The 21474-nt window shown below is 34.4% G+C and overlaps 1 protein-coding gene across 6 annotated transcripts in view; it reads right to left on the bottom strand.

The window, feature by feature from the left end:
* Nucleotides 1-4236: 4236 nt before the first annotated feature.
* The window catches only part of PPP1R3A (protein phosphatase 1 regulatory subunit 3A), a 47473-nt gene continuing 30235 nt past the window's right edge, over nt 4237-21474 (bottom strand). The window contains exons 2-6 of one of the 6 annotated variants that reach the window (XM_072764785.1): nt 19058-19116; nt 18825-18949; nt 14641-16896; nt 12640-12662; nt 4237-5764 (exon numbers count right to left, since the gene is read on the bottom strand). In XM_072764785.1, coding sequence (XP_072620886.1) covers nt 12657-12662; nt 14641-16896; nt 18825-18949; nt 19058-19116 — 2446 coding nt within the window. In that variant the 3' untranslated portion in view covers nt 4237-5764; nt 12640-12656. Of the gene's footprint in view, nt 5765-10599; nt 10841-12639; nt 12663-14130; nt 16897-18824; nt 18950-19057; nt 19117-21474 lie in introns of those variants that run through there. The other 5 variants (XM_072764781.1, XM_072764786.1, XM_072764782.1 and 2 more) reach the window with 5 other exon arrangements.

Consider the following 21474-nt stretch of genomic DNA (forward strand, 5'->3'; position numbering starts at 1 on the left):
GCTTTAAGGACCTGCCCAAGAGCCAGCTCCTCAGGAAGTCATTCACGATGTCATCAGGGTAATCTTTCACAGTGTGTTACACTCCGAATTTTCTATAGCATCTAACTATAACATCTGTTAGCTTCAGGAAATAGTTACAGTCAGCTATGGTTGGCAACAATATCAGAAATAGCTATGGAGTTACCAACTTTTTCTCATGATAATAGGAAAATGATCGTCTAACCTTAAACATTTTGAATCTCATCTTTCCACTGACTCACCTAAACATGTAAAACTATTCTTATAGTAGACAAAATACTTTGAAAGTCCTGAGCAGGAATATTTAAAACAAAAACTCTATACTTGGTCACAACTCCAGCAGAATTCTAATTTATAAATTGGAAGGCAAAAACCTCTCAAGGTCCCCAGGTAGCGTTAACATATCAAAGATGAAGTGTTTACTCAATATGCTAGTAAAATCCCAATTTAATTCAGTCTTTCCCCATAGAAGAATTGTTTTGGTATCTGAGGAACCATACTCAATTTTCTAGGTTATATTAAAGCATGTTTTTGATGAGGTAATACATAAAGATGTATTTCCTATAATGAAAAGTAAATATATAGTAGGCATTTTCCCTGAAAAAGATAAAAGGGGTTTTACACTTGTCAAGACTTGATAGCTTGTTAGGTCAGCCACATGCCACGATGTGGTTCAGGAGAGTGACACAAATAACCAGAGTGGTCCCAATGTATTTTGATGTTGCTGTGTTTTGGTCATGCCTTTTGGAACTGAAATATGACAGTAGTCCAAGTCAGTCACTGGCTAATTGGTTTCCAGCACTAAAATAACTTTTTATTTCTTTTCTCTAGTTATTTAATGAGAATAATCTATACCATATTAGGTACCATTTTATATTTTAGTATTAGGTATATTTTATATTTTGTAGCATCATACTTTAGTGGGATCATGGCAAACACTAACCTGCCTTGACTCAATCTTAAAATCTTGCAAGACGATATAAATGCCTATGTATGTATATATATTTAAGTATCTGAGATCATCTCAAAGCAGCAAAGATTATTATCATAGTGGCGAAGGTTAGGAAGGAAGAAAGAGTGTGATATAAAATGAAGTGGAAAAGAAAAAGCCTAGAAATCCAAAAGCTGAGTTTCAGGTTTCTCAGTGAGATTGTGATCTCTTATTCAGGCCACTTTCAGTTTTTCTGCTACAAGAGTGAGGAATATGAGAAAATATCAACTACTTCAAATATATGTACCTGGATTTCACAACAAAGACGGTTGTTTCCATCAGGAATTTGGACATAGACCTTTCAAGCCCCAGGGAATCCTTGGATTACAATGAAACAAACATTTTAGCAAATGTCTAGGAACGTCTATTTACAAATCATTTCTTTCTCTTTAGCATAATCACATTCAAATATAAGCTCTAAAAAAAAAAAAGAAAAAAAGAAAAAAAACAAATATAAGCTCTACATATTTTGAATTCCATAAAAAGATATGTGGCAGTATAACTTATGGATAAATCATAAATATTTGAAAAATCAATTTCACAGCATCTCTGATCTAACTCTAGCTTTTTTTAAAAAAAAAGATTTTATTTATTTATTCATGAGAGACAGAGAGAGAGAGAGAGAGAGAGAGGCAGAGACACAAGCAGAGGGAGAAGCAGGCTCCATGCAGGGAGCCTGATGCAGAACTCGATCCCGGGACTCCAGGAATCACGCCCTGGGCCAAAGGCAGGTGCTAAAATGCTGAAGCACCCAGTGATCCCCATAGCTTCTTTTTAAACATTTTTTTTAATTTTATTTTTTTATTTTAATTTCAGTACAAACATAAAATTCTAAATTCTTAATTAAATTTTTAGCACCTACCGAAGAAAATAAAATACAGCATCCGAACCAATATCTGTTGCTATTGTTCAAACTGGCATTGATGGATCAAGCCTTCTAAACAAAGCCTTTCTGAGGAGTAAACTATTTCATTAAATGACTGTGCGATAATCCTAAGTGGACATCATTAAAACAGAGATAGGCAGTACGCATATTTTTCCTTCCTCTTTAATACTCTTTCATGCTAATATGCAGGACTGAATTTTTCTCCCTCCAGTTCCCACTCCTGCCATTTCCTGGGATGTGACACATACAAACAACATTTGATGACGTTCACAATTTGAATCCAACAATTGGAGGGGGGTTTCCCTTCTCAAGAGAAAACACAGACTAAAACCTAGAATGTAACTTTAACAAGCTGTAAGTCTAAGAAGAATAAAAATATAGACTCCCTGCTGACAGCACAAAAACAACCAACTGACTTTGGAATTGACAGACTCTGCAATGTTTCTATTATCCCCACAGTGCAGGAGCCTCCAAATCTAATGATATGATTAGGTTGTTCTGCATGTGAGTATCAACAAGCCAAGTGAAAACAGCTACAAATTAGGATCGAGACAGGGAGAAATAAACTCAGAGAAAAAAAGTGACAATGAGTTGACAAACAAAAATTCTAAAGCACGCAAAGAAACCAAACACCAAATGCAGGTAACCTAATCAAGAATTGGCACATTCATAGCAACCTAAATTAATTTTATGAAGTATTCCAATAAAGACTTTGAATATCTACAATTATGGTTCTCAAATTGATAAAGATTACTTCTGTTTTTTCAATGTCAAGGAATTATTTTTTAAAAAGAAGAAAATTTAGAATGGCAAGGCATGAAAGAGAACAAATTCTATATGTTTAAATAAAAATCATAGTTATTAAAATTTGAAAAGTAATTTCCACATTAGAATAAAAGAGAAAACCAGTAAACTGGAAGAATAATTTAAGGAATTCATTAAGAATGCAGTATAGAGAACAAAGAGCTAGAAACTATATAATATAAACTCAAAACAGCATGGTACAAATAAATTCAAATATATTAGTTCATTAAAATACTGTTAATGGCTTGAACTCACCTATTAGAGGACAGATTACAGATTGGATTTTTTAAAATATAGCTATAAATTGCTAGTAAGAGTGATGAGGAATGCTATATTATATGAATACTAACCATAAGAAAACTAGCACAGCAATATTAATATAAGATGGCATAGAATTTAAGGCAAAATACTAATAAGGATACCATGTACAAGACGAAAGGGAGAACTCACTTAAGAAATGTTAACAATATTGAGCTTATTTGCAACTAAGAATTAAGAGACTTGAAATATTTACAGCAGAACAGGCACAATTACAAAAAGAAGATACCTCCATAATATTAGTACGATTTCAAGGAATGCTAGTTGAAGCAGATTAACTATTAGTTAGAATATGGTTTTGAACAGCAAACTTAGGAAGCTCAACCTAATAAATATATACAGAATTCTGTACCCCAAAAATGAATGCATACATAGAATAATAATTAAATCGATAATGTAGTAGATCACAAAGGAAGTGTTATCATAGTTCAAATACTTGGAAGTGAATCATATTCTATGATAATAGCCTAATATAATTTGACACCAATAATCGGAGATCATAAAGAAATTAAATGTTTTGTTAAATAAGACATTCATGTGGGGCACCTGGGTGGCTCAGCGGTCGAGCATCTGCGTTTGGCCCAGGGCATGATCTTGGAATCCCGGGATCAAATCCCACATTGGGCTCCCTGCAAGGAGTCTGCTTCTGCCTCTGCCTATGTCTATGCCTCTCTCTCTGTGTCTCTCATGGATGAATAAATAAAAAAAATCTTTAAAAAATAACATATTCATGTGTTAAATTACAGTGGTAATTATGAGAAACAGGAAATGATTAGAAAGTGAATGGAAAATTTTAATATATATATTTATATATATATGTTTTGAGATATAATCATCTCAAAACCAGTTCAATGCAGTTAAAAATGCTAGCTTTATTTTATAGTATTATATGAACTTTTTTAAAGAATAAGGATTAAAAATAAATGAGGTATACATTCACCACAAAAAAAAAGAAAAGGGTTAAAAATAATACAAACTGGTTGTACTAATTAGTTTCTGCAAAATGTGTAAAAAGAACATGTAAAAATCAATAGTGTTCTTGTACACCTCTGGCATAACTACCAAAATATCAAACTAATAGCTAGTAGAACTAGTGATAGAGTTTGGCAAAGTAATTGGATAAGTGGCACATAAGAATAAGTCTTACAATATATTAATTTCCAAAAGAAATATAATAGGAAAAAAATAATTCATTCACAGAAGCACCAAAACCATGAAGTACATAGGAATAAATCTTTATTTTTTAGTATTTTATTTAATAGGAATAAATCTAATAGTAAATATGCAGTGTATTCATGGAGATTATTATAAATCATAGCTGAAAACAAAAATACACTATTCTTATAGATGGACTCAATATTTTTTAAATGTCAATTCTTCTCTAACGTACACATTCAGTAAAATTCCATTAACACAAGTTTTCCATGAAATTTGATAAGCTGATTCTATAATTCAGATGGATGAGCAAAGGGTCAAGAGTTGTAGAATTTTAAAGAACACAGTATAGGACAAAGTACAGTAACCTTACCCCACTGACATAAAGATTTCCTTTGCCCTACCTGATATCAAGACCTACTGTAAAGCTATAGAAATTAAGACCTTATAGGAGAGTACTTGTGATGAACACTGGGTGTTGTGTCTAAGTGATGAATCACTAAATTCTATACCTGAAACTAATATTACACCATATGTTAACTAACTGGAATTTAAATAAAAACTTAGAAAAAAAGAAATTAGGGCTCTATGGATCTACAAAAGGAAAAAGGCAGAAACATATCCACAAAAATATGAGAATTGGTGTATTACAGATACACATTACAAATATACCTACCTGCCCTTGAGAACTTGGAAACATTTCCTATATGGCAAGTCCTTATCACTCTCTGCCTCCAGTTACTGGGATACAATGGATTCCATCTGGAATGAACATCTTATTCAGATGGAACCAAATTAATTTCACTCTTCTAGGAGTTTAGAACCGATATCCAGAAAACTCTCAACCACTTAACTTTTAGACATTTATAATCAGGATATAATACTGCTGTTGGAGAATTCTATTTTAGGAACCATACATCTAGAAGAGTAAGTCAAAAGAGAAAACTCAGTAACCAAAACAGAAAACTAAAGTGGACACACACACATAAAAAGATGGGAAAACGTAAAAGCCAAGAGAAACTCGATTTCTGATGGCTTTTCATGTTCCTATTTGATGCCTTTTTTCACTCTAGCCCTAGAGTACTTGTCTTATTTCCTTATGATATGTAGTTCTTTTTTTCCCTTAAAATACTTTGAGGGGTTTTGGTTATTTCCAGACAAAACACTTTGAGTGAATGAGATTTATTATCAAGTTTCCATAGGCCTTAACAATTAAAATGGAGATGTCAACTTTATAAAATACTGGGATCTCTACACCTTCAGTGATAGAACAGCTTTATCGATACATAAAATTGACCCCAGTGATATTTTACAAATGAGGAAAGAGCATGCATAGAAAAGTCAGTATTCAAAAACTGCTCCTCTATGTCTTGTGTGGGTAAGGTTGGGTTGAAGTCAGTAAAGTCACAGCTAAAGGCTTTTAAGGCAACTGTGCTAGCCTTTTGTCATTCATTCAGTAGAAACATATTTTGTGATCTTAAATTATGACAGTAGTTCTTTGGGTAATATTGCCAACACACTTTTCTTAAGCAGAAGTGCAGGAAATTCTTCCATTTGAATCCATTGCCATTCACAGTCTTAGCACAACACACCTGTGAATTGAGGTCAAAAGTTAAGGTTATTGCAAAGGCCGAAACTAGGTGGAGGGACACTGGTTCTATCTTAAAAGGTCTTTGACTCTCAGGGCGCCTGAGTGGGTGGCTCAGTCAGTTAAGCATCTTCCTTCTGCTAAAGTCATGATCCCAGGGTCCTGGGATTGAGCCCAACAATCAGCCTCCCTGCTCAATGGGGAGTCTGCTATTCCCTCTACTCATGCTCCCTCTCCCTTACTTGCGAGAAAAATGTATGTCTCTCACTGAATAATTTAGGTCATTTGTTTATATTTTATTTTTACTATTATAATGTTATTGGCTTACCTCATGTTTGTTAAATGCCAATAATATGATCTAATTTCTTTCCAAAAAATGTTTGTTCCTCTTACAGATAATGAGCAGAATGTATACTCATAATATAGCTTCCAGCAACATAGACTCTTGTAATTTAAGTAACATGCAGTGGTCACCACAGCTTTTGCAAAAGTTTCTTTTATCTGGATAGTTCCACTTTGGCTATCCTGTATAATAGAGTTAGCACATCTTAAGCCCTCTGGATAGGGTGTAGGTTATAGTATCTTTTTTTTTTTAATTTTTTTATTATTATTTATTTATGATAGTCATAGAGAGAGAGAGAGGCAGAGACACAGGCAGAGGGAGAAGCAGGCTCCATGCACCGAGAGCCCGACGTGGGATTCGATCCCGGGTCTCCAGGATCGCGCCCTGGGCCAAAGGCAGGCGCCAAACCGCTGCGCCACCCAGGGATCCCTAGGTTACAGTATCTGGTTGCACAGTGTTATAATTGTCTTTGTCAGTAATGTAAATGACTTCTTTCCAATGGTTTTTGACCAGTGCATTCTTTAAATAAGTCCCTGCATTTGTTTTTTAATCATTGCCCTCAGCATTACTGAATCTGCAAAAAAAGGTTGCAGTTCTTTACCTAGGTTGACCAGTGACTGGTATATCTGAATTATATTTGACAACCCTAAGGACAAGAATTTTGTCTGTAGGTTATAGAGGTATCCACATTAGAAGCTTCCCCTTTTTTATTCATGTGACACAGAGTGATTTATACCTACTGGCTAGGATATCTTATTGGATTTTTAGGCTGACCTTACCATTTTTTCATTCAAATCATGTAACTTTTGAAAGTGAAAAGAGTACTATTAATAATTAGAATGGGACATCAGGCAAAAATAAGCACTCTGCCAGCCACATCAAGGTGTATTTTCATTGTAGTTATTATGTTTGTAAAACTTAATTATAACGAGGTATTTGGAGGGTCTTATTGTGGTTTCCTTGCTGCCTAAAATTGTAGTGTTAAAAAGATGGCACATCTCTGAAATCTAAAAAATGAAGTATCTACAGGACCAAACAGTCCTTCCTTGTGCCACTCGTCTTCCTGAATCTTACCTCTATTATTGAACTGTTCACAAGATATTGCAATTGCTGGCTTATGTCTCCATCTCCTTTGCTACACTCAAGCTAGGTAAGGTAAGACCTGGGACTGGCACATTTCCTGTGGCCTGGACAGGAATCAATGTATGTTTTTTTAATTGAGATCATCTGAATAAATTGAAAAGAACAGAATAGTTATGGAACTTTCTTTTTTAAGAGCACTAGTAAGACTGGATTGTCTGTGGATGGTATGTTACATGTAATGTTTTTATATACTAGTATAACACCATGTAGCTGGTGTACAACTGTGATTCATAAGATAACTTGGTATATCTGAATTGAAGGAGCAACACAGTACAATAGTTAAGAGAGTCAACTCTGGAGAAAGTTTACTGGAGTCTGAATTTGGACTTGGCCACTTACTAGCTGTGTGTCCCTAGAAAAGCTAGATTCTCTGTGCATCCATTTCTCTCTGTAAAATGGGAAGGTAATAGTATGTACTTGCCTCATGGAGTTGTAAATATAAATGAGTTGTCGCGCATAAAGGACTTAAAACAGTGCCCAATTATTGTAAATGCTTAAGAGTTGGCTATTGATAATAATTGTTATAATAATTGTAACTCTTGTTATAATAATTATAATAATAAATATTATTACTACTATTATTATTAAAGAATGAACCTCGCATGCACACAATAGAGATACAGATGTAGATATTATACTCAAATATCCAGACTAACTGGGTACCTAGCAAGAATGATTTTTCATTCATGTAATGAAAAATCAACAAGTTGCACTGAAATTAAGAATGGGAATAAGTCCAGGTAAGCCAAATAATTCACATGGGAGAAGATAACTTATTAAATTGAAATCTATAGGATTTACACCAAATATTAAAGACTATGAAATAAATATGAAGGACATTTATAATCTCTTACCTTCACTTCTTATTTCCCTTTTCAACTTTCAAAGAATAGAAATGTATTTAAAATATTTCCACTTATATCTGTGAAAGTAGGAAATAAATTACCTTTTCTTTAACCTTTATTCCCTTCCTTATGTAGGACTCAGAACTTTTTCACTTGAACATGGGGGTTTTACATACATAATGAAAATGATAATTAAACTTCCAAAAAATTCGTGGGTTGATTGGGAAAAGGCATTTGATGTGTAGAAGACATGATATTAATATGTTTTAGAGTATATGTATAAACATTATTTAAATCTGTGCTATTTTCACAAATGCTCCATGCTAAAAGTGTTTTGTAAATTGAACATTAAAAGCCTCCCACATTGGGACACCTGGGTGGCTTGGTGGTTGAGCGTCTGCCTTCGGCTCAGGGTGTGATCCCGGGGTCCTGGGATCAAGTCCCAGTCCCACATAGGGCTCCCTGCAGGGAGCCTGCTTCTCCCTCTGCCTATGTCTCTGACTGTCTCTCTGTCTCTCATGAATAAATAAATAAAATCTCTTTTAAAAAATAAAAGCCTCCACATAAAATTATTAAAAGGAGATTATTGTTTATTTAAGTGTTTACAAAGTGAATGTCTAACCGCTTATGGTAACTGTTTTTTTGTATATTTTTTTATTGGAGTTCGATTTGCCAACATACAGTCTAACACCCAGTGCTCATCCCGTCCAGTGCCTCCCTCAGTGCACATTACCCAGTCACCCCATACCCCTGCCCACCTCCCCCTTCCACCACCCCTTGTTCGTTTCCCAGAGTTAGAGGAGTCTCTCATGTTCTGTCTCCCTTTCTGGTATTTCCCACTCATTTTCTCTCCTTTCCCCTTTAATCCCTTTCACTACTTTTTATATTCCTGGAATGAATGAAACCATATAACGGTAACTTTTAAGCACTACCTCTCTGCTGTTTGATATTATGTTTTATAGAATGTGTCTTTAGGAAATTTTAAATGTTTCCACTCAGAACCAAATCAAACAATACATGACACTGATGAATTCTACAATACAGAAGATGTGTATCTTACTTTACTTTAAGTCTTAAGAGACTAATTGCTAATGGTCTCAAGCTGTTATATGACACGATAGTACATTTCTAGGTAAGGGATATGCTGCTTTCCTTTAGACTCTGCCAAAAAAATAGGCATATTTTTGTTGTTACCATTTTAATTTCATATCTAATGTGATAAAATGAGTGTCTTCAAGGAAAGGATAAACCTCTTACGTGTTATATCACCTGAGTCACTATACATTGTATTAGTAGTCTAAGTTCACTGCTTACTGTCATTTTCAGATGTTGGAATACCATGTATGTGTGTGTGCATGTGCCTGCATGCTTGTGTGAGTATATTTGTGAATATATATATGTGTGTGTGTATATATATATATATATATATACTCTTTTATATGTTAATAAGGTAAATGTTTCCTTTTTTAAAAAAAAATCCAGTAACTATTTTTGCTGGTTGTGCTATTTGCTCAACTCGAAAACTTGACATGCAGAACAGGTGTGAAATTGACAGATCAGCCATTTTCAAAGGGCATGGCAGCAGTTGAGAAGATTGAGTTTCTTACACTTTATACCTTGTGATGTTTGTTGATTTTTAAGCTCCTGCATTACTTTATCTGAAAGCAGGTCTTGTTCTATCAATTTTCACATTAGGGAATTAAGGTATGCATTACTATTCTTTTAGTGTAAAATATGTATATTATTTCCCATGAAACAGAATGAAGGGAATGTTATCTCACTAAGAAGAATGCATAAATATAGAAAATCAATTTAATTAGTAAGAGAAATGGAGAGAAAGGATATTTCCGTCTTCCCACATCCCAAACCCACTGCATTACACCGTTTTGTCATTCTCTTTATCCCTTTCTATGTGGTCTTTGGCAGTTAATGAAACCATCCTAACTTTTTGATTAGGTTCACTCATTTTAAAATCAGACCTCAGACTATCTTGTCTACATTTTAGAAGTAGGATAGGAAGGTGACATCACTGCAATTAAATTCTATCCATGGGTACTAAAGATTCCCACAAACTAGACCTTGTGAGTTGATGAGGCAAGAAGAAACCATGGTCCCTGTCCTGAACAAGCAGGCAGTCCAGTTAGGATAATTAGTCAAATGCCCACTGCATGCAGGAAGGTTAGTGTCAAAAGAGATCTGAAAACAGAGATCCCACAAACTGAACTAGGAGGAGACTTCAAAAGAATAGGAGCTTAAAGTGTACATAGAAAAAGTATGCAGAATTGGATAGGAAGAGTAAAGGTACCTGAAATGACCTAGACAAAAGGGTGTACATGAGCAGCCACAGAGGAACAGATGTGCATGGCATGTACTAGGGATGATATGACTTGCTTGGCTGACAGAGGACTTACGGCTAATAACTTGATTAGACATTGAATGAAATGTGCTGCAAAATCAGATTGTGGAGGCATCTCAGCCAAATAAAAATGAGTTCTCTGTAATCCATTATTGATTTACCCATACCACTCTTTATTATCATGAATATAGAGAATTGAATGTTAGGAAAAAACTTAGGGAACTCTTCCTTAAAATTTCATGTAATATATTGTTTCACGTTGAAAAAATGAAGGTGTAGAGCCTGGGTGGCTCAGTCAGTTGAGTGTCCAACTCTTGATTTCAGTTCAAGTCTTGATCTCAGGGTCATGGGTTCGAGCCTCCACATTGGGCTCCATGCTGGGCGTGGAGCCTACTTAAGTTAAAAAAATGAAGGTAATATATATGCATTTAACAAATATAGAAATGACACAAAACAAAAATGCTGAACTTTTTAAAGAGTTGTTTGTTTAATAAGTTTTTAGCATACTACAATGATGACATTTCTTGAAAACATATGATTGTCCAAAGCTAGGCTAGTGAAAATTTAATTTGCTGCTTAAAGAGGTTTGGATAAAGTTATGGAAATAGATTAATGACCAAATCTATTTTTAAAAGATGAAAAGTAGATTATATTGCTATGATTTTTATTGAACTATTTCTGAAAATAGAAAAATAGGCAAATTAATTTAATTAAATAAATAAAACTTTCTTAGCTGTTCTCTTCATACATGTGTACAACTGTGAAGACACTGGAAGAGCATGGCCCCCCATTTTTCTTTCATACCTTGTTGTAGAATCTAATTTTACCCTATTCCTCAGGTCCACAAGAACTGGCTAAGACAGGACTCAAATAACAAAAGACAGTGCATATTGCATAGTTCAATTTCTGTATTCACTCAGTGAAAATCTGAAAGAAAGGTCAGAGATCTTGATAACAGAAATCAGTGGATGAACTGGCCCTGGGGATGACAGTCCTCCTGCCTGCATTTTTACTAGTTCTCCTGCTAATTTTTTGTTGTTTTGGTTTGTATGCCTTTTGACTTACTTATATGCAAAAGTCAGCCTAATACAAAAGGCAACAAGCCTGGTGGTATGAAATAATATTCGTGACTGAAAAAAATTATTAAGAAAGTGCCATGAATGCTATTTGGGAAAAATAAAGTAGTTTATTCCCCCAAATTTGGTCTGGATATTTTTAAGTTTTCCAATTCCCCAGCAGACTGGTTTAAGATAGAAAGTAAAAGATGACCCTGTTTGTCTCAGAAAATGGTGACAATCGCTATTACATTATCAAAATCCTAGAACTCAGCAGGGAAGTACAACTGCATTAACCCAAAGTTCTCAAATGCTGCAGGGTGAGTCATTTCACTGACTCATTTCCTTTTACATGGAAAGTCTATTGGGATATTGATGACTTATACAGATGTGATTTTTTTAAAGATAGTTGATTTTACTACCTGTACTTGCCAATTAATTTTCAGAATTTTGTTTCTAATGGTCAGAAGCCCAGCAAAATAAAAAGTAATAGTTATATCACATTTCTTAGCCACTATAGGAGGCAGATGTGCAATGCAGTTCTCTTTGCTTATTTTCATGCCACAGCCTCTTTTGGCCCTTAACCAATACTGGGGGGGACACGCTGAAGGCAGCTATGCTTATAAAGATTACCTTGTCATGATGATTCACAGCTGAACCTTTATTAGCCAAAGGCTCACAGTTCTTTCTGAGATCCATTTCTCTTGCTCATCATACTGCTGTGATCAAAATGGGTTGCAAAAATCTACCTCTCCACCTAGCAATACTTTCCTAAGTTTTTATGACTTTATTCCAAATTCTTCATAAGAAATGTTTGGGAAGTCAGTTAAATCACCAATTATTTCTTCATTGCATGCAGAGAAGTACACAATTAAATATTTTAAATTCTTTGAAACGTCTCTTGTCATATTACAAATACACAAGGAGAAGGTTTAGTAAGTTAATGTTACCAAAAATCAAGTAAAAGAGATAAAAGAAATTACATTCTTTTATGTATAAGGGAATAATTATATTTCGGGCACCTGTGTTAATAAGGTAATGTAGTGTTCTTTGCATTAATAAGATATGGCATATTGACCGAAACTCTTAAAGGTAGAATGCAAAAACCAAGCCATTAAGATCTGAAGAAATACTAACCTTAACTCCGGTGTAATTTAGACCTGTCAACAAAATTATCAGGATAGCAATTTTAGAGATAGTATTCTAGGTATGGCCTATAGTATTCCACTTGTATTTAATGAAAATGTGCTTTCTTAAGCAATCAAATATTTGCCCTAAGTTCTACTTCAGGATGTTTGTGTTTGTTCAACTAAAAAGTTAAACTCAAGCATTCAATTTCAATGGGACTTGAGACAAGCATACAATTAGAAATTTAGAAATAGTTGTGTACCTAATGAAAATTAGGGAAATCATTTACCACATGAAAGTCAGTTTAAATGGTTCATTCTCATTTTTTCTTCCTATAAATGCATGTTTCTTAGAAGTATGGGATGATATATGCACGTTTGACTCATTGAATTTACCTTTACAGGTAAATAGATTATCTTTTTTCTCTGAAGATCAATGTTACATGCTCCATGAAGGAAGTTCCTACAAAAAAGAAATCACCCAAATGGACTCCCTCAGTGTTACTCTCTTCCATATTCCTGGCCAAGTCAAAAGTATAGAACTACATACCTATGCCTCCTCCCTGAAAACTTGCCATTCAGGATATCAAAGGAAGTGCTGGGCCATAGACCAGAGCACATGATTTTTGCATCTAGCAGTCATTTAACAAATGGTTGTTGAAGTCTTGTATAAAAATCTTTGTATTCCCCCTATGTGACCAAAATGATTAGTTGCATTATTTCACATACTGAGCCATAGATGATAGAAGCAGCCAAAGTCACTGCTATACTGGAAATTCATTTTTCCATATCTACTTATTTCCCCACTAAAAACTTCAGTTATCATCTAACTACCTGATGATTATATAACAATCACTAATGATTATTTCATCTGTATAGGCATCTTGGGAAATAATTCATTATCTTATAACAAAAAAGATTAAAAATTTGTTGCAAGATAAAAAATACTACCAAGTAAAATAGTTCGGAAAAAATTTTAAATTATTATCATTATTTAATACTTGATGCTTTATAGGTACAAATTCATTCTGAAGCAATGCTTTTGGAACGTTTAACTTAAATTTTCAACTGAATAGTTGACATTAAAATTGTTTAGCTGTTTTATACTTTCTCTTCTTATAAAAGAAGAACATTGTTTACAGAAGGCCACCTCCAAAATTTTGTAGATTGAAAGAATATCTCCCAATTGTTTCAGTCTTTGTCAGATTTGGCTTGCGAGTGCTCTGACTTTGTTGGCATAAAGCAGGTAAAAGATATCTGTGTGTAAAGTATTATTCAAGCAAACAAGGTCTTTAAGTTTATGCATTTCAATATAATGGGTATTGTTAAAAAATATGAAATCAAAGTTGAAAGATTTGATTTAGCAAAATGTGCTGGTAAGTGATAAATGCAAATTTCATGGTCAATACCAAAAGACACCCCCCCCACCCAAAAAAAAAGTCCTCTGCCATTGTTCGTGTTTTATCTATTTTTTTTAAAAACCATAGAAGGAAAAATACTCTCAGGGAAAAAAAAATGAAGCTTTACTGCAAAAGAAATGAATGCAAGAAATGGCACTTTAAGTAGTGAAGAGACATGAAGCATTGCAACTTCATAGCCTGCTAAGGAGCAACAGCTGTACCTAATTTCAACTTGACGTGCTTCAGATCTCATATTCATATAGGTATTTAATGATCCAAACATAATGGTCCTATATAGAATAATTACTTATATGAAGGAGCAAACTTCATACGCATTCCTTTTTAAATGATCCTTCAAGAGAAAAACTGCACTGGCTCTTTGAACAATGAATAGCCTCTTTCACCAATCCAAATGTTTGGGGGCTAAAAAGCTTATCTTTTATGAGAAAATAATAATAGTGGTGAGGTTACTTCTTTTTGACAGACTCTTTTTGTCTCCCCCCTTCCCAGGATAGCCAGTACAATGACAAAAGGTAGAATGCCAGGCCAATCATTAAGTCATACTGGTAGATGGTTACAAGAAATATCAGAAACAAAAGGACATACGGTACTTTAGAGTTGGTGTATTTCGAAAGCAGAGATTCACTGCTTTCAGTTTGACCTTCCTGGGCCGGGACACTAGCAGAAGCAGAGCTCTCAGATCCCTTGTCACCCGAAGAGCACAGTGATTGTCCAGAGGTCAATCCTTCATTTTCACGCCTTGCCTCTTCCACGTTCTCAGCAGCTTCACTGACGAAAATCTTGGGCCGTAGAGATTTTTCCACACCGAGTTCTTGTTGAGAAATCTGGCTTGTAAATCTTTCTCTGCTACTACCTGAGGTCTGTATCCCCAAACTTTTGGAAACTTCTTCAGGTACAGACCCAAGATGAGGGTGCTTCTCAATACCCTGGATTTCGCCTGTTGGATTACAATTATATTCTGATTTAGTAGAAATAGATTGGAGAGTCATGGTAGTAATTATATTCTCTACAGCAATTGCCTGTTCATGAGATGGCACTGAGGCTTTAGCATGGTGATTGGAAACGTGAGAGTCATTCTGAGAAGCTCTGTGAGTGTCTGAGTTTGAAGCAGAATGAATAATAGCATCTCTATCCATTTTCTTTGATGATTCTTGGACCTGTTTATGATCTCTATTTTCTGGAAATGCTTTTTTGTCTGCTGGTAACACTCCCAAGTGTAAATCCAGTTCGGAGGCTGCTCTTTGATTGCCTGTAATGACCTGTAAGGATTCTTCTACAGATGTGATATTTCCAATGCCACGTCTCCTCCTGTCATGCGTCTTCCCGGGATTGTACATAGATGTGGTTTCTTCTCTCTCCATTTCATCTACATGTACATTACAAATACCTAAACGTGATTCCTTTTCAAAATCATTGTCATAGATTACACCTCCTGCATCTCGTTGACAAAGGGTGTAATGTGAATCATCATTTCCCCCTTCATGTGGATCAAACGCTGTTTCCTTTACCTCGATGGGCCTGTCACTTGGCGCTGTCTCTTGAGGTAGCTTAGCAATTATTGCTTTTTCTCTAGCAGACATGCTTTCTAGAGCACTTTCTGATGTTGTCTTAATTATATAAGCTGTACCTGCTTCTGCTTTCTCAGTAACACCATGATCAGCTAGAGAAGACAGTTCACAGCTCACTGTTTCTTGGCAGGTAAACAATTCTTCCTTAGGAGTAGCTTTCAAACTCCTTGTGTTATCTCTTTTCCCCCACACGTCCTCACAATCTGCTTGTTCCTTGATCTGTTCTGTTCTGTTTGTCTTACTCTCTCTTGCTTTTCTCTGACTTTCTAGAACATTCCAACTTTGTTTCTGTTGTGCGTTCTTATTCTGATCTTCAGGATTAATCCAATCTGATTTCTCTTCTTTAACTTGGAAAAGACAATCATTCCTCAAAACATTTCCATTTCTTGGTTGACAAACTTGACCAGGCATCCCTCCTGAAGCAGTGCCTTCACTAGTCAAGCGATCACGCTCTGGAGTAGTTAACACAGTTTCTTCCCAACTTAGACTTATCCTTGGTGAATGAAACGTATCTGCTGTGATTGCCTGGTTGCGAATTGCGGAATCTTTAAAATTCAGCAGAACAGTTACGTCTCTGTGACTAGTCCCTGTCTCTTCCGTACTGATTGCAGAGTGGCCCATCTTCCTTTCTTGGTCGTCTAAGATTGAATGAAAATTTTTGCTTTGTTTTTCATTAACACCTAAATGTATTCTTTGCTCCTCCTTCTCCTCAGCCTTAGCATTGCCATAATCTTTCTTAGAAGATCCTTTTTCCATTGGTTCTTCTGAATGGAAATCCAAATGGAAATCTCTTCTTAAGCCTTCCAAGCCTTTTGTTTCCATTTTCTCAGCTCTTCTTTCACTTTTTTTATTAAGGTTGTCTGAGACTAGTTCATCTGAGGAGGGACAAGATATTTGTACTCTGCCTCTCCTTTGGGCTGGATTAGCATTATCATCCAGTACTTCTTTGCTGCCAATATGCAGTTGCACTAATTTGTCACTACTAGTATCTCCCAATGGTGGCTTGATTTCTCCTGTATCTGAAGTAATTTCCTCTGAAGGTTGATGACTACACTTATTTTCTGAGGAATATTTTTCATTGCAATAAAAATCTCCCTTTAAGAAGCTTTCTGCTGATGAACTTGGAGACAAAGGCCTTTTAAACAAGTCAGAGTGTACTTCACCACGGATTTGCTTCTTCTCTAACCCCTTAGCTTTATTTGGAAAATTGACCGGATCTATTGCAAATGTATTCTTTTCATCTCTGGAGGCAGTACTTCTTATTAAGCATTGATTTATCTTAAGGGATAAAAAACAAAACAAAACAAAACAGATAATGCTCAAATGATTGTAAATATACAAAACGAATTAGATAGATTTCGCTAACAGGGCTAGCAATTAACTGGTAGATTTTCTTGATTCACTTCATTTGTGGATTCTGTATAAATTCTGGAAGCCGGATGTTTTGGGGGGATCCTTGTAGGCTATGACTTGGGAATGGGATTAATAAGAAAAGGGACCAAAATTAATCACTCTCCTTCCTAGCTTCCAAATATCACATTGTATTATTCAACTATTCTTGCTTGTCATTGCACTTTCTCCTCACTTAGGATATACACATTGATAGCTCCATGCTAATCAATTAGAGAGCAGCTTCCTGGGTGCCCCTTGCTGCATTTACACTTGCTGTAGGTGCCCCTATTACAGTTTCTCTTATTAATATGTTTTCTGCAAAGCCTCTGCAAACTATTAATAGCAAAACGTCACTCAAAGAAAAGTGAGGGAGTTAATGTCTCTGCAAATTCTGTTTTAATGACCCTCTGCCAACTGGTACTCAAATGTATTTGAGCTCTTCAGTGATGCCAACTGTCAGGATTTAACAGTGAGATGCCTGTGTTTTTTTTTTTCTCCTCATAACTGACATTTGCATGATCTCAATAATTATATGCAAATCTTACGTTTTCCCCTTCTTCTCACATAAGGCTCATGTTACTTGTCAACTGCACAGCTGTCTTGTAAGCCAATGCCTGTGGGTTCCACAGATTTGGTTGTATTTCCATCTATTATAGAGCTTCATTGTTTTATGCATTAACGTCAGCATGGAGCAAATTAGCATCTAAATTACAGCTCCCTGTTCATTTATTGGATGTACAATCTCAGTAACTTCTAAACAAACTTTTATATTTGAGTCTGCTCATTGTAATGAGGTGTATTGGTGAAGTATGTGATTTTTCAGGCCCCTTTCATTATATTCTGTGGTTTGAAAAAAAAAATGGCGATGTTAACTTTCAGCTGGTGAGAATTCTCACAATGGGTGACAACTTTGTAGTTTCTTAAAGTTGGAGCAAAGTAAATTGCATACTTTAGTGATGCAGCTTCCATATCACTATAGAAAAGGTGGAAAATGTGGGGGAAAAGATGAGCTCTATTTCTTTTCTGTTTCAGCACTGACACTTGAAGAGGCAAATGTCATTTTAATCTTGGATGATTATGAATCCATGTATCCTAATGATATGAGCTCCAACCAAATACAGTAGAGGATAAATTGCATTATGTGACTCATTTACTCCCATTTCTTCCTTTGTGATAAAAATGCTATCTAAACCATCCCCCCAAAAATTCCAAATAGATTGAATGTTCACCAAGTGTGAAATTTATGATAACAAATTTAATACTAAATTGTACAGTACTGAATTTGTTTCCTGTTTAAAAAATATAGCACAGGCTGTCTTTTCTCCTCATTTGGTAATTTAATACTTTCCAATGATATAGAACTGTGAGATTCTCACAAAGATGGAAGTACGTTAAAAAAAAAATGCTGCTAAATGCAAGAATCAGACTTGAAAAGCTGGACAGACTCTAACAATCATCTAGTCCAGCCCTCTCATTTTACAGATGAGTTTATGCTAAGTGTACACTTGTCACAAAGATTAGAAATGCACATCAGGGTAGTGCTACCTCTTCTATAATTCCTACAAACTATTACTCAGAGCCGCTGGTAAAGAGATAAGAAATGAATGTCATTAATTTACCACTGCAGAGACCAGAAGCAACATACCGAAATCAAAGTGCCTTGTTGATCAAGCTAGAGATGCAAGGACAGAATAGGCTGTGCTTTCACATTTGCAAATTATATTAGTTGAAACTATTGAAAGGCAGGCATAGCAGCATCTTTGAAGCATAAATGGATTCATCGTCTGTAATGCCGTGGCAACCAGAACACTTACCATCAACTCTAATTCTTTTTCATTATGTTCATCATGTTCCCTGTTTACATCTTTTACATTTTGATTACTGGTTTCCAAGTCCTCCTTGTCTTCATGAGAACAAACAATTGTTGGGATATAGGTGTCTGCAAAGTTAATACAATTGTATCTTTGTAAGATTGTTATCATTGTGGGCTTTAACAAAAGACACAGATTTTAATGAAAATTAAATTGAAAAAATGAAAAAATATTACCTGTAATACTTGAATTCTCAAATTTATTCTCCTCTGATGCTGCTAATGATTCTTCCTTACTGTGAAATTTAAAACAAAATGTTGTAAATGTGTTCTGAGACTACCTCATCGAAATATTTTTGTACAGAGGAAAATTCAAATAAATAACAAGCCAAATAAATACTATTTAACCTTTAGTATTTTCTTGTATTACTTTGTATGGTTTTTAAATAAAATTTTATCTCTTAGAATAATTCAATGGTAAATATTAGTAGCAGAAAAATTTAAAAATACTTTCCACAATGCCACATTTCTAAATAAGATTATGTTTCCTATATTTAAAACTTACACAACCAAAGTAAAAATATATGTAAATGTCTATTATTCCATCATTCATGAATTTAATCTTTGCAAGTGAGAATATTTTTCTCTTGGTTTAAATGATAAAGTTTTATGAACTGACAGTCCATTTGTGGTCATAGAAATTGCTTTTTAACGTTCCAATTATTAATTTTTTTGTGTTCCATTTTACTCAGAATTCTTTCAGTTGGATGAATATAACATTAACTCTCTCTCTTCAGGAAAGGAGAAAAAAACAAACTTACTAAAAACTGAAAGGCAGCTAAATTTATACTCAGTTCAAAGACTTTATGTGTGTATTGCCACAGGCTAATTTTACACCCAAGACTTCAGATTGCTCATATGAAAGCATATATTTTCTTTCTTTAAAATGATTTGGGTTATAATTCCTTTATGATAATTTTCTGCATAGTGATTAAGAAACTTAAGCATATTTTTCTTTCAAATGTACTATCTGTAGGTTTATTTGTGGAATCATTAGACTAGATTTGTCCATGACACTCAGCAAGAAAAATGTTAGTGAAAAAGTCCACTTTGTGTATAGTTATGTCATAAATCAATCTATCAGAAATGACTGGCCCAGTGTCCACATTTTCTTGTATTGTCTCAGCTGAATTTTCTTATAGTGACTTTTCTCAATGACTTCTTTTCCTCATTAAAATGCATCTAGAGAGTTGGTGATAGCTGATACAGTTGTGTAATAGAGTCTACTCTTTGTTCCATGGATAATGTTGATCCAAATCCCAGGAGAGACAATCTTTTTCAACAAGTCATGAGAAAACTGCAAATTCTTTCCTCTGGATTATAAAAGAAGGTAATTCAGTTTTGTATATATTTATATGCTTAATTTTAATTTTACCATAAATATTTGGTATTAATCAGTGGGTTCATGAAAGAAAATAATGTTTCTACATAAACATAATATCATTGGGGAAATATAGTATTTACATAATTGATACTGACTTAATCTATAAATCTGTATTGTTTAATGCCAAAAACTATGCAAAGATTTATTTTTGAGGAATCCAACTGCAAGTTGATGCTTCTTTTTTCTTTTCCACATACATGATATAAAGGAGTTTAAACAGATATAAACCATTAAATATCATTTAGCTGTTCCTGCTTCCTCTTTATTCCCATAACAGTGTTAAAAATCTCATTTATAGAGGGAAAATCATAGCCATTTAAAGCCTTCTGTTTTTGACTAGCCAAAATACTACCAATCACTTTTCTATTCTATCTAATTCTCTAAGGTACTTCAATTTTTTTAAAAAAATATTGCACCAAAAGGAAATAAACTTGCTTTTAACTAATTTGAGGGACAAATAATTAGGTACTAAACTGTGTATTATTATATTGGTGTCTTATAAAACATGTAAATACAGAAATATAGGAGGAAAATCTTAGATTCAGGGATAAATACCAGAAGGAGAAGCCGAAATACTTGAAATTTAAATATTATACCAAGTATCTATGAAGAAAACTAACAGAAGATGTGTAAGGCTCCTATAAGAACAGAATAAAATTGTGTCATGAAATACTAAAAATGTAGAAAAATTGAGATACATACCATGTTCATAGATAGGAAGAAGATATATGAAAGCATTCTCTCCCAAATTGATCTACAGATTCATCTCAATTCTAATCAAAATTCCACAACAGTTTTTATTTTTTACAAAATTTGAAAATATGATCTCAAAGGGAAGACTAAAGGACTAAAGATAGATGAAATATTTCTGAAAAGTAGCTGTGAGGAGAAATCTGCTGTGCCTGATATCAAGATACCTTATGAAGTTTTAGTTATGAAAGATAGTTATATTGGTACAGAGACAGAGCTGAGTAATAGATTTGTACATATCTAGAACTTGGGTATATGGCAAACGTAGTATGTCACATAGCAAATAATAAGGGATTGTTCAATAAATGGAGATAGGGAAAACAGTTGATTCAATGAGAAAAGATGAAATTAGCACAACATATATTCAGAAATCAACTCCAGATGTATTAAGATCTGAAATATCAAAAACCTTAAAATTCTTTTTTTAAAAAAGATTTATTTATTTGAGAGAGAGAGAGAG

Source organism: Vulpes vulpes, chromosome 7 (assembly GCF_048418805.1).
Source record: "Vulpes vulpes isolate BD-2025 chromosome 7, VulVul3, whole genome shotgun sequence".
NCBI lineage: Eukaryota > Metazoa > Chordata > Mammalia > Carnivora > Canidae > Vulpes > Vulpes vulpes.